The 13,774-nt window shown below is 43.0% G+C and overlaps 1 protein-coding gene across 1 annotated transcript in view; it reads right to left on the reverse strand.

Moving 5' to 3' along the window:
• Positions 1-13,774, reverse strand: part of LOC137439429 (inositol 1,4,5-trisphosphate-gated calcium channel ITPR1) — a 371,962-nt gene that overhangs the window by 316,126 nt on the left and 42,062 nt on the right. Inside the window, exon 3 of the mRNA XM_078767929.1 lies at positions 8,256-8,371. Coding sequence (XP_078624055.1) covers positions 8,256-8,371 — 116 coding nt within the window. The remainder of the gene's footprint in view (positions 1-8,255; positions 8,372-13,774) is intronic.

Here is a 13,774-nt window from a genome sequence, read left to right on the forward strand (position 1 = left end):
TATTCATTCACATGTGAATACGGGACAGACACTGCTCAATATAATCTTATTAATTCACATGTGAATACAGGACAGACACGGCTCTGTATAATCTTGTTCATTCACATGTGAATACTGGACAGACACTGCTCAATATAATCTTGTTAATTCACATGTGAATACGGGACAGACACGGCTCTATATAATCTTATTAATTCACATGGGCACACGGGACAGACACGGCTCTTATATAATCTTATTAATTCTCATCGGGACATAGAAAAAGACACGGCTCTATATGATCTTATTCATTCACACGTGAATACGGGACAGACACGGCTCTATATGATCTTATTCATTCACGTGGGAACACGCGACAGACATGGCTCTATATAATCTTATTAATTCACATGGGAACACGGGACAGACACGGCTCTATATGATCTTATTCATTCACATGTGAATACGGGACAGACACGGCTCTCCACAATCTTATAAATTCACATCGGAACACGGGACAGACATGGCTCAATATAATCTTATTAATGCACATGGGAACACAGGACAGACATGGCTCTATATAATCGTATTCAATCACAAGGAAACATGGGACAGACACGGCTCTATATAATCTTATTAATTCACATGTGAATACGGGACAGACACAGCTCTATATATTCTTATTAATTCACATGGAAACACAGGACAGACACTGCTCTATATAATTTTATTCAATCACATGTAAATACGGGACAGACATGGCTCTATATAATTTTATTCATTCACATGTGAATACGGGACAGACACGGCTCCATATAATCTTATTAATTCACATGTGAATACGGGACAGACACGGCTCTATATAATCTTATTAATTCACCTGTGAATACGGGACAGACACGGCTCTATATAATCTTATTCATTCACATGTGAACACGGGACAGACATGGCTCTATATAATCTTATTAATTCACATGTGAACACGGGACAAACACAACTCTATATAATCTTATTAATTCACATGTGAACACAAGACAGACATGGCTCGATATAATCTAATTCATTGACGTGTGAATACGGGACAGACAAAGCTCTCTCTCATCTTATTCATTCACATGTGAATACGGGACAGACATGGCCCTATATAATCTTATTCATTCACATGGGAACACGGGACAGATACGGCTCTATATAATCTTATTCAATCAAATGGAAACACGGGACAGACACTGCTCCATATAATCTTATTCATTCACCTGGGAACATGGGACAAACACTGCACTATATATTCTTTTTCAATCACATGGAAACACAGGACAGACACAGCTCTATTTAATCTTATTCAATCAAATGGAAACACGGGACAGACACGGATCTGTATAATCTTATTAATTCACATGTGAATACGGAACAGACACGGCTCTATATAATCTTATTAATTCACATGGAAACACGGGACAGACGTGGCTCTATATAATCATATTCAATCACATAGGAACACGGGGCAGACATGGCTCTCTATAATCTTATTCAATCACATGTGAATACGGGACAGACATGGCTCTGTATAATCTTATTCATTCACATGGGAACACGGGACAGACATGGCTCTGTATAATCTTATTCATTCACATGGGAACACGGGACAGACACCACTCTATATAATCTTATTCAATCACAAGGGAGCACAGTCAGACTCGTAATTGATATGTGAGAGCCGTTGGTCTGTGTGTGTGTGTCTGTCGCCATTTTTCTCAGAGATGGCCAAACAGATCATCAAACTTTCAGAGGTTCATCAGTGAGTGCCTGGGAGTGTTTTCGGCCAAAAAAATAATAGAAAAACAAAAAGTTCGTTTTTTGGGATTTTTTCTAAAATCGCTCTTATAGTGCCTAGAAGAAAGAATGAAGAATAGAATGATCGTTTTAAGGCCGTTTTCCCCGCCAGAGCAGGGGTTAGCCTTGCGGGCCCCATGACAATCATGGTTCCCTGTTTGAGGCAATGTTTTTATGGCCGGATGCCCTTCCTGGCGCCAACCCTTAGGCGCCTCTTACGCCTCTTACGCCTCTTACGATGCGCAGGGATACGGTGTACCTATTCTAAACCGGGGTACACACCGGGATCATTCATCCCAGCAAGCTGGTACTCAATTTGCCGACCTCGGAAGGATGACAGGCTGAGTCAACCCCCCTGGTGTTAATTCAGCGATCGACCGGGATTCGAACCCAGGATCCTAGGATCCCAAGTCGGCACCCTAACCGCTAAGCCAACACCAGGCTTATGATATTATATGGAATGTATATTCTTCAAGATGTAATGTTAATTGTAAACAACTAACTACTCAAGGCGCCAAAATCGCCGATCTGTTTGAGTCCACTTTGTCTGTGCACAAAGTTGAGCACTCAAGGCAAACATCTTGATAAAGGTCGAGAAGGTGAGCGCACTCGGTGTGCAGAGTTTTGGTACCGAGGACAAGGACAAGCAGGTCATCTCGTTCTTCTCTCCTCTTACCATTCTCATTCTCATTAGACCAAAAGGAGCGGGATAGATGGCGTCATGCGTTTCCTTTATTTATTTGTTTATTACATTTTTGGCAAAACATGGAATTGATTGGCATTCATTATTTGCGAAGTTCAACATCAAAGGTGGAATTTTAAATGCCCGAAGAATGAAGATAGTCATATGTGACACTTTCAAAAACAATGTCCCATTTAGCAAACCGCTAGCTCTGTGAGTGTTCCGTTAGCAAGCCGCTTGCTCGGTGAGTGTTCCTTCAGGAAGCCGCTTGCTCGGTGAGTGTTCCGTTAGCAAGCCGCTTGCTCGGTGAGTGTTCCTTCAGGAAGCCGCTTGCTCGGTGAGTGTTCTGTTAGCAAACAGCTTCCTCGGTGTGTTCCGTTAGCAAACAGCTTCCCCGGCGTGTTCCGTTAGCAAACAGCTTCTCCGGCGTGTTCCGTTAGCAAACAGCTTCCCCGGCGTGTTCCGTTAGCAAACAGCTTCCCCGGCGTGTTCCGTTAGCAAACAGCTTCCCCGGCGTGTTCCGTTAGCAAACAGCTTCCCCGGCGTGTTCCATTAGCAAACAGCTTCCCCGGCGTGTTCCGTTAGCAAACAGCTTCCCCGGCGTGTTCCGTTAGCAAACAGCTTCCTCGGCGTGTTCCGTTAGCAAACAGCTTCCTCGGCGTGTTCCGTTAGCAAACAGCTTCCTCGGCGTGTTCCGTTAGCAAACAGCTTCCTCGGCGAGTTCCGTTAGCAAACAGCTTCCTCGGCGAGTTCCGTTAGCAAACAGCTTCCTCGGCGAGTTCCGTTAGCAAACAGCTTCCTCGGCGTGTTCCGTTAGCAAACAGCTTCCTCGGCGTGTTCCGTTAGCAAACAGCTTCCTCGGCGTGTTCCGTTAGCAAACAGCTTCCTCGGCATGTTCCGTTAGCAAGCAGCTTGCTATCGCTTGCCAAGCTAAGCATTACATATCAACCGCTTTGCAAACTGCTCGTCCAGTCACTTGGCAAAGGAGCAAAGAGATTTCGTCCAGGTAAAATAAGGTTCGACTTTAAACAAATTGCAACAAAATTATGAAATAATGGGTACAAACACACGTAGCTCTAAGACGATTCCAATTTGTTTTTATGTGGATTGTTATTGTATGCTGCATGGTTCTCAAGGCACCAATGAAATTATTTATATTATCATGACAACGAGGTTCATCATCGTGATATAGGTTTTTTTTTATCGCCCATGCCTACAGCTAACCCATTCAAACAAGGAATTAGACCGATACAAGTGGCGAAGGTGATTACGGAATAGGCCGGTACAAGTATATTTGGTGAGTGAGAGAGGTGGATGAGAAGCGAGTGTGTGTGTAATAATCGATTAAGAGTGTGCGTATGTGTATGTGCCCCGTGCGCACATATTTATCGTGAGTACTTGTTCATAATTGAGCCCATTAAATATATTATTCAGTATATAACAGAAGTTTCGGGAACTGAGTGGCATGCTGATGAGGAGGGGAGTGTCGTTGAAGCTGAAGGGAAAGGTGTATGCTGCATGTGTGAGAAGTGTTATGATTTATGGGAGCGAGACATGGGTAATGAACGTAGAGCAGCAACGAAGGCTGGAAAGGGTGGAAATGCGAATGGTTCGGTGGATGTGCGGAGTATCGTTGAGAGAGACGAAGACAAATGATGAATTGCGAAAGATGGGAATAGAGCCTGTGATTGATGCTGTGAAGAGAAACAGGTTGAGATGGTTTGGTCATGTGTTGAGGAAGGATGAAAGTGCCTAAGCCTTTTTAAATAATGACAGTTATATACAAGTACACATTCGCATAAATAAATACAAAACAATCACCAGACATTATTTTAACACAAATAATAAAACAGTTCCGGAAGTGGTCAAAGTTGGTGGTAAGGCTTCTTCTTCTTCCTGAACATCTCATACTTAACTCAGAAACATGATGAACGGCACATTCACCATCATATATTCAACAAAAAGGTGAAATGATGATTTGACCATTGTGATGGATTCTGATTTGGATGTAATTGCTTTTCCATTATATTTGCCCTAATTTCAAATATGTTAATGTTTCTTTTTCACTTGAGCAACGCCGGGTGCTCCAGCTATAAACGCTTTTGTACTTTACTCGGGGTACAAATACAAATACAACTTTGTCTGGGGGGTAACATAGGCTATGTGGTCGTGGCCTCATTTGGTGGTGTGGGGAACCGGGAGAGGGGCGTAAATTCTCTATGTAAATGTGTACCGTGTAGCGTCACCTGGTGATTGTGGCAGGGGGTATTACAATTTCCTTTTTTACCTGTGCAACACTGAGGTTATGAAGCACTCTTTGCATGGGAAAATTCTTCCTCCTTCCCTCCCCGCCCCTTCCCCCTCCCTTCCCCAAAACGGAGGGGCCTGTTGTCATTTCCCCCTTCTCCTGCTGTTCCTTTTGTTATGTTGTGTCCTGGTGCGTTCTGTGTTTAGCTCTTCCATGAACCTTGACGATGTATCCAAAATAATAATAACAACAGCAAATGGAGGAGCTTGTATATAATCCACATGAAGAATGAAAACATGAGTGGACATTAATGTACTTCAACATGAATTACAAGAATATACAGTAAGTGGAAAATGGAGAAACATATACGTGTTTGATCGCCGATTCTGGATAACACTGCAGGTCAACCCACATTGTATTCATGTGATTCCCCATTTTCCTGCAGACTTCAAAACAACTTTTGTGAGACAAGTGTTTTTGACATGGTAAGCGATAGAAAAGGATGTTTAACGTGGTTAAAGCATTAACAGTATTCTGCTAATTGAGCCACTTCCTCAAGGATCTGCTGTGAACAGAGTGGGTTGTGGGATAGATTCAGATACATTCTTCATATATATTCAACAGAAACAAAACAAAGAGAAAAAGGCTATCCTTTTTATTTTGAAATTCAAAAGCAATGCACATCCCTACACAAATCCACAAACTGTGACTGCATTCATAGATCTGAGATGAGTTAAAGATAATTGAGTGGCATAGCAGTATGACAACAAATTTGAATGGCGAGTTGAGCAACATAGTTTTGAACTAAGATGACAGCAATAACAACTAGAACGGGCACTCGGTAGAGCGCATACCTTCGCCGCAGCTACTGTTCTGTACTTGGCATGGGAGTGTAGGGAACAGAACAGTGAACAGTTTGGTGCTGATTTCATGCAAATCGGATAAGAATTGACCGAGTTATGACAAAAAACGCACATTTTGCAAGGTCGTGACCCCCCTGACCTTTGACCCCCAACCGCTAACAAGGGTAATGTCTTCACTGGGTCATGTCGTATATCACAAGATCGGGCATTGAATTCTGAACATTTTGGCATTAGTTGCATGCCAATTGGATAAAAATTGACCGCGCTATGGTAAAAATACGATTTTGACCTTTTCGTGACCTTGACCTTGACCTTTGACCCGATTGCTCCCAAAATCTAATCAAATGTGTCCCGTATAATAACCAATCATCCCACCAAATTTCATGCAATTCGGTTGAATACTTTTTGAGTTATGCGAATAACATACACACACACACACACACAGACATACAAATAAATACACAGCGATCAAAACATAACCTTCCGCTTTTGCGAAGGTAAAAACGCGGCGATGTTCATTACAAGAAAGGAAACAGCAGAGAGAAGACGTATTCAATGTTGTTGTATAACTCAGTTACATAGGAATGCCTCCAAATTCAGTATGTACAAGTGTAATGCAAACCTAACTCAGTCATACACTCTACAATGCAACCGAGTTCACGTAGAGTTATGCAACGATCTTAAACGTGCCTCTGGCCTTTCATCCACACCCACCACTTTAATCACCACACTGACGCCCGATTCACGGTTCATGTTCACATCTTTCATAGGTAGTCATTTCATTTTGAGGAGGAGAAAAGCATGAAAGGGGGGTGAGGTGGGTGGGGGGGGGGGGGGGGAAATCAGCAGACGTGAAATGAAATGTTGACACCAGCAGACGAGTTCAAAAATATCTAAACCAAGTGCGACATATTGTTGTGGTGCACAACAGCTTGGGTGGCCAGTGCCCGGTCATCCATGGAATTGTTGGATTCTTATTCCAATGATATTCATACTTTTGAATGTGATAGCAGTCATGTATGCATTATTATAAATTAACAGCCTTTATAAATGCACGTGAAACAAACTGCTTCAGTAAATAACAAGAACAGTGTTATTTCATAGTATCAGTCAATACTGTGTATCCGCCCTTTGCATCTTGAGTGACATCACTCTTTTACCCATGCTTCCTGTATACGACTGAAGCACTCTCACAGCAATATTGTGACAAATAACCTGTAGTACATTCCACAGTCCTGTAAAGTTATTTCGGTTCCTCTTGTTCTTCTCTGTTTCCAAGTAATCCCATATGGCCTCGATAGGACTCATGTCCGGACTCTGGGCTAACCATTCCAACACTTGGAGCACAATAGCTGTAACCTTCTTCTCCAAATACTGTTTTCCTATATTGTAAGTGTGTTGTGTATTATTATCTTCTTGGAAAATTAATCCTCTTCCGATGAAACAATTTCCACGAGGAACTGCATGGTGCTGCAGTATCTGCTTCTACCTCTCTTTTTTACCACTTGATCTTCTCTTTTACCTTATTTTCTCATTCGTTTTACCAAGTTTCATTTTACCAAAAGCTACGCCACAATACAACCCTAGACAGCCACAGTCTTCCCCATGTTTTACAGTAGGCTGCAAGCATTGCATGTGGAACATTCTCCAGGTCTTCAGTGTACGAACTGGCGGCTCTTCGATCCAAAATTTCAAACTTCCGATTCATATGACCAGATTACCCGATTCCATTGTTCATTAACCCAATCTTGGTGTTACCTTGCAGTCTTTTCACCTTATCCTGTAGTCCCAGTAATGGTTTCTTTGCTGAAACTCTGCTATGAAGACCTGCTGCAATCAGCCTTCTGCACATAGTGTTGGACAAGATGCTATTGGTCAGGCCTGTTCTCATTTCATTTGTGAGCTACTGACTTGATTTTCTTCTGTTGCATAATCTGACCAACTTCAAGTGCTTGCCTTGCCTTGGCGAGGTTCTTCCGGATTTTCTGCCCTTTTCTTGTCTTGCTCCCACCCTTTAGCATCTAGTTTCTTTCCGGAGTTGTAAAGTGTACCTCACACCATTGTAGAAGATATCCAGCTTTTCTGCATTTTCTTCATAGTGTGCCCTTCTCGCAAAGTTTGGATCTTCACACACAGTTCTGTTGAAAGTTGCTTCCTTGGCACCATTCTGAACTCACAGACTTTTCAAGCAAAGGAACAAGCTGATGAAAACGAATTTCACATATTCACTAATTTGCTGCTTTTATTGCGGTTTATTGTACCTTGCATTCATCTAACTGCTGTTGATCACTTCAATAATTGTTTTTATTGATCACGGTGCAGTACAAAAATCCACAAACTGTTTCCTGCATATTTTCTTTGTGATAAGTTGATATTACAAGTACATGGGAATATAATATGTACAGCAAATATAAAACTTTTTCAAAAATACATTATTGATGCTTTTTCAATATTTCAATACTTTTTCAATGATTGGCCATCACTCCAAGTTACTCCAGTGAAAGAAATTGTCACACACTAATATGTTTCAGCTATGAGCACTCTCCAATAGAGTCCTGCAAGGTTTTTGAGATGTTATGAACTGAACATGTTAACAGACAATGCTGAATATAACATGATGTGGCCTTGATGAGTATGATGAAACTCTCACCTGGAGTTTTTTGAGAAGAACCGCATCAGTGGAGCTGTGAATGCCAGGCCTTGCTGCCTTCCAGAACTGCTTCTGGGCTGAGTATCGGCTCATGGGGCAGATCTTGAAGAGGCAATCTGGACAAAATGTCAACAATCAAAGCTCATGAAATACAAGACCATAGCAGATGAAACAGACATTGCAATGATAATTTGGGGGAGGGGGAGCGGGGGGGGGGGGGGGGTGAGAAGGTAAATTTAAAAAAGGTAAAAATGAAAGGACATCATCGATGTTACCAAGGCAACACTTTATATTGTTACACTTTTGAAAGACCCCGGGGGAATTACATCCAACACATAAAAGAACCCAGGAGTTTAGATATATCAGTAATATTTTGTTTTGTTGGATTATCTCTCCTTCGTATCAGTGGGCAGGGAAATGCGTTGTGTATATGTAGCAGGTTCAAAACCGCCATTTAGCTCCCTCTCCCCTCCCCCCCCCCCCCCCCCCCCATCTCTCGTAATCTCTCCCTCCTTCTCCGCACCTCTTTACAACACATCCATACACACAACACGCTTTCCAAAACCAACATTACACCTAAAAACTCATGTTACCAATAGTCTGCATGCATGCCATTTGGCCTTGCGTGATGGCAGCATCGTAGAGCTTGGGTATTATTCGGTCCTGTGCCTGCGCTGGCAGGCCAATGAGCATAGCCTGACAACAGCTCCAATGAGAAGGCAGCACCTGTGAACAACAAGAAGCTGCTGGACGGCTCTTAGGCCTTGCCTCGGCTGAGGGCTTTATAAGTCCGGGCAGCCCAGGACTCAGAGTTGTGTGTGGCCAAGGAACAATGAGAGCCAGACAGAATCTTGAAGGAACAAACCGGTGGACATGAACCTCTGCACGGACGCAGCTCTGCCTCTGCTCTGCTGGGAGCGATCGAGCCAGCCGCGGAGCGAGTGCTGACGAACCGCGGAGCTCTTTCCCTGGACGTGCCGGCAAACACATTGACTTCCACAACCTTTCTCTTTCATTTCCTATTTCTAATTAATCACTTGGAACGCACAAGAGCAATCAACAGTTGCACCCTTGACTCATTCAGAGCTGGGTTACTAAGTCACATTCATGATTTCCTCTATCGCATTTACGAAGCATTCACCCCATCTCTCCCCACGCAGCGCATCACACCCTCACCCTGTCCTCTTTCTACCTCACCACCCTCCTCTTTCCATGCTGGGACCAACTTAAGCTCGCAGGCTTACGTCGGATGAGTGAAGGGGTCACCAAAAAGCCCCACCTTCTTTATCTCTCTGTCTATCACTCTTGTCTAATTTCCCAGAGTGAATGGGGTGCCTATGTCTGTAGTTTCATGATAAGGACATTATCGAAGGGGCTTGCATGTATAAGGGTAAGTATTTTTTTGCAACACTGCATGGCTTGTATAATGTATATACATGTTTATTTGTTAACATGACCTTTCATTTCCAACCTGCCCATGTCTTTCTCTATTGGTTAGACTGAGTATACAAATGGTGGATGTGAGCTTTGTCCCGCTGATTTGCTATGGTCATAGACTAGCTGACATCCCACTTACGGCTACGCTTGGCCGTTCTCTATTCATATGAATGGGGGCGTCGAGAGCACGGTTCCCTACCTGGGGAGGTTAATTTGCCAGGAAGGTAAAGCAGGAATTGGATGCGAGGACCCTACCTAAATTAATCGTCTCAGACGTCATCCATGGGTGCTCAACAACCTGTCATGCCATGGAGTTATCTGGGGCTCATCGGCTTCGGGGTCAAAGGTTGGGAAGCGGGTCCGAGAGGCCACTCGTGACCCGGTCGGCACATTGGTAACAATATATTCCCCCATTGCCCAGCTTGGATGCGATATGTAGATGGCCCCCAAGCAGACCATATATTATTGAACATACATGCTCTGTTTATGCTCCATCTGTCCCACACATATTCTGTACTTGACAGGTGCAATTTAACCCCTCTTCTATATTTTTGTATACATTATTGAGGCTTGTGGAGGAACTGGAAAACAGAATGGATCAGAATGTAACAGAACAAAAGAATCAGTATATAGAGAGGGGGTGGGGGTGGGCAAATCAGCAGCTCCCATAGCGCTGAAGTAGCACACATGGACACACCATCTCAGCAGAGCATGTGTGGGGGCACGTAACTAGCTCCCATGGACGCACCATGTTGAAGTGCAGTTGTATGGTGTGAAAGGACAATGAGGATGATTTTACAGTTAAACACAGAGGGAAAAGAGACAGACACAATGGTGAGGATGACTAGGCGCTGCCTTGACATCGGATCCTGGTTGTTGCTATTTGGGGATACAAACACTTCAGCTAACATTCATTAAGAAACAAGAAAAAGAGCAATCAGAGATTGCAAACCCTCAACAGGATGTATTTTCAGTGTTTTTAAGGCTTTTGTGTTAAAACAAATATGGCGGCCGAACCACGTGACCGATGACGTCATTATTATTTTTTTCTAAACTAATTTATTCCTAGATTATGCTCAACAAATTTCATCTTGATTGGATGAAGTTTTGTACTTGTCGAATCATGACGTCATAATGGAGGCACCTATGGCATCATCATTAACATATTTTATTCCCCATGGAGAATTCTTTACAATGAGCCATGTCTCAATTTTTTCTATTCAGCGCTTTCTGAGATATAGAGGTGCGATTTTTCCAAGCTGGTGGCCGAACCACGTGACCTATGACGTCATAATTATAATTACAAAATTCTACAGGTGTTGTTCCACCTATGGTGAAAATTTCCTGTCAATCAGACCAACGGTTGCAGAGAAAATCATATTTATTCTGTGCGGACAAACAGAGAGACAAACAGACAAACACACAAACAGACACACAGACTCAAATGCAATACCCTCTCCTCTGGCGAGGGTAATAACTGATAAATTAATTGAGCCCTCATTAACATTAATTAACCTCATTTGAATGCAGAGAATGAATGGGATGGCAACACAGAGAGTAACCCAGTTTTAGGACCGGCAGAGAAGGTAACGGAGCAGGAAGTTGAGGAAGCGATAAAAGCAATAAAAACCACTGTTTAGAGGCCATTTTCCCCCGCCAAACGGGGGTTGGCCTTTACGGGGACCGTGGTTGTTGTTGTTTTTTGGTCCCCTTTTTGAAGCAATGTTTTACGGCCGGATGCCCTTCCTGCCACCAACCCTGTTTGTCGCCTTTTTACGATAAACAGGGAATTACCAGTGTACTGGTACTCAATTTGCCGACCTCGGAAGGATGACAGGCTGAGTCAACCCCCCTGGCGTTAATTCAGCGATCGACCGGGATTCGAACCAAGGATCCTTGGATCCTAAGCTGGCACCCTAGCCGCTAGCCCAACACCAGGGTTTAAATAGTTGGGGATGAAAGTCCAACGGGAGTTGTGGGAGATATGTTGAAGGCAGCGGGAAATTGGGGTGTGAAGAGAATGACAGCGATCTGTAATCTGGTGGAGAAAGAAGGCCGCATTCCAGTGGATTGGGAACTGAGTACCCTCGACCCTCTATACAAGGGGAAAGGTGACCCTTTGGAGTGTGGCTCGCACCGAGCGATAAAGTTATTGGAGCATGGAATGAAGGTATTGGAAAGGGTGTTGGAGAGGAGGCTAAGGAAGAAAGTGAAGATTGATGAAATGCAGTTTGGATTTATGCCAGGAAGAGGAACGACAGGCACGCTTTTTATTGTGAGGCAGTTGCAGGAGCAGTACATGGAGAAAAGGAAGAAGTTGTTTCTTGGGTTTGTTGATCTGGAGAAAGCATTCGATAGGGTTCCACGTGAAGTAGTGACATGGGCATTGAGGAAGTTAGGAGTGGAGGAATGGTTGAGCTGCAGATGGAGGAAATGTTGAGTTGGATCTTGGAGACGGCGTGAAGCTGGAAGTTGTGAAAACATTTTGCTACCTCGGAGACATGCTGAATGGAGAAGGTGGATCAGACTCGGCAACGGTTGCTAGAGTGAGATGTGCATGGAAGAAGTTTCGGGAACTGAGTGGCGTGCTGACGAGGAGGGGAGTGTCGTTGAAGCTGAAGGGAAAGGTGTATGCTGCATGTGTGAGAAGTGTTATGATTTATGGGAGCGAGACATGGGTAATGAACGTAGAGCAGCAACGAAGGCTGGAAAGGGTGGAAATGCGAATGGTTCGGTGGATGTGTGGCGTATCGTTGAGAGAGGAAGACAAATGATGAATTGCGAAAGATGATGGGAATAGAGCCTGTGATTGATGCTGTGAAGAGAAACAGTTTAAGATGGTTTGGTCATGTGTTGAGGAAGGCTGAAAGTGACTGGTTGAGAAGAGTGATGGAAATGAATGTAGAAGGAAGTAGAGGACAGGGAAAACCGAGAAAGACTTGGCTAAAGATGGTCGAAGAAGAAATGCGGGCAAGGGGGTTAAACAAGGGGAGACGCAGAAAATAGGGCAAAATGGAGAAGATGGTCATGGGGACCGCAAGGCTAACCCCCGCTCTTGCAGGGAAAATGGCCTTAAAATGCCTGTTGTTGTTGTTGTTGTATTAACTGCCAAGACATTTTCTTAAGAATATAATTCTACTTCTTTCCCTATTTCTAAAAGGTTTAAAGAAACAGAAATGTTAACCCCAATAACAGAAAATAAAGGGTTAAAATGCTAACGGTTAGCCAAATGCGATACTTATAACTTTTAGGTGATAATACAACCCTTCCTGTGGTGCATAGCAAAGTGCCAGGTTTATGCTCCAATTCATAATGTAAAAAATCTCTTTTCATGACACCTCATCCCTTCCACTTCATTTGCTTACTGGTACATCCGCTTTCATTCAGCCAGCTTCACCGAGCCTATATCTGCACTGACGTACTTTGAAATTGTAACTCAGAACATCTTGCCCCCCTCTATCTGATGGAATGCAGATTAGATAAGCAAAGTCAAAAGAACTGACGCACCCCTGAATCTTGAAATACAGCTTTTGTTAGACATCGGAATATCAGAATCGTGGCTTTACTGTGCATAAAAGAATAAATATTGTCAGAGTCCATATCAGGGAACATCTGTGAAATTCTCAAGGATGAGTCCTGCAAATGAAAAGCATACAAGCACGCATGGTGAAGTTTGTACATACGTAATGTCATTTTATGGAACGTCCAGTTCTTTGTGGCATGAACACTAACACCCTATGCATTCATGCTTTGCAGTTGGCATAGCTTTATTTACACAACATCTATTTTGTTTCTTGTATCATTATAAATGAGAAACTCAGTAGTAGAGGTGATATATAATTTGACAATTTATTGCTAATGGAAGAGCAAAGCCTGCAGACCTGATCTGATGTCAGTCTGCACAGAGAAGACCACTCCCATCACTCCCCTAAATTATACATTTTTTCATTTACATAATTATCCATAAACTGTTATACAAAATTAGCATAAATCTAGAAAATATATGAGGTCTGGTAGATTTGTAAAAGCAACTCTTATGCAAATACAAGTGCGGATTTAAAAAAAAAATGCTCACAAATGAC

This window comes from Myxine glutinosa, chromosome 1 (assembly GCF_964187855.1).
Source record: "Myxine glutinosa chromosome 1, kmMyxGlut1.1, whole genome shotgun sequence".
In the NCBI taxonomy this organism is placed as follows: Eukaryota; Metazoa; Chordata; class Myxini; order Myxiniformes; family Myxinidae; genus Myxine; species Myxine glutinosa.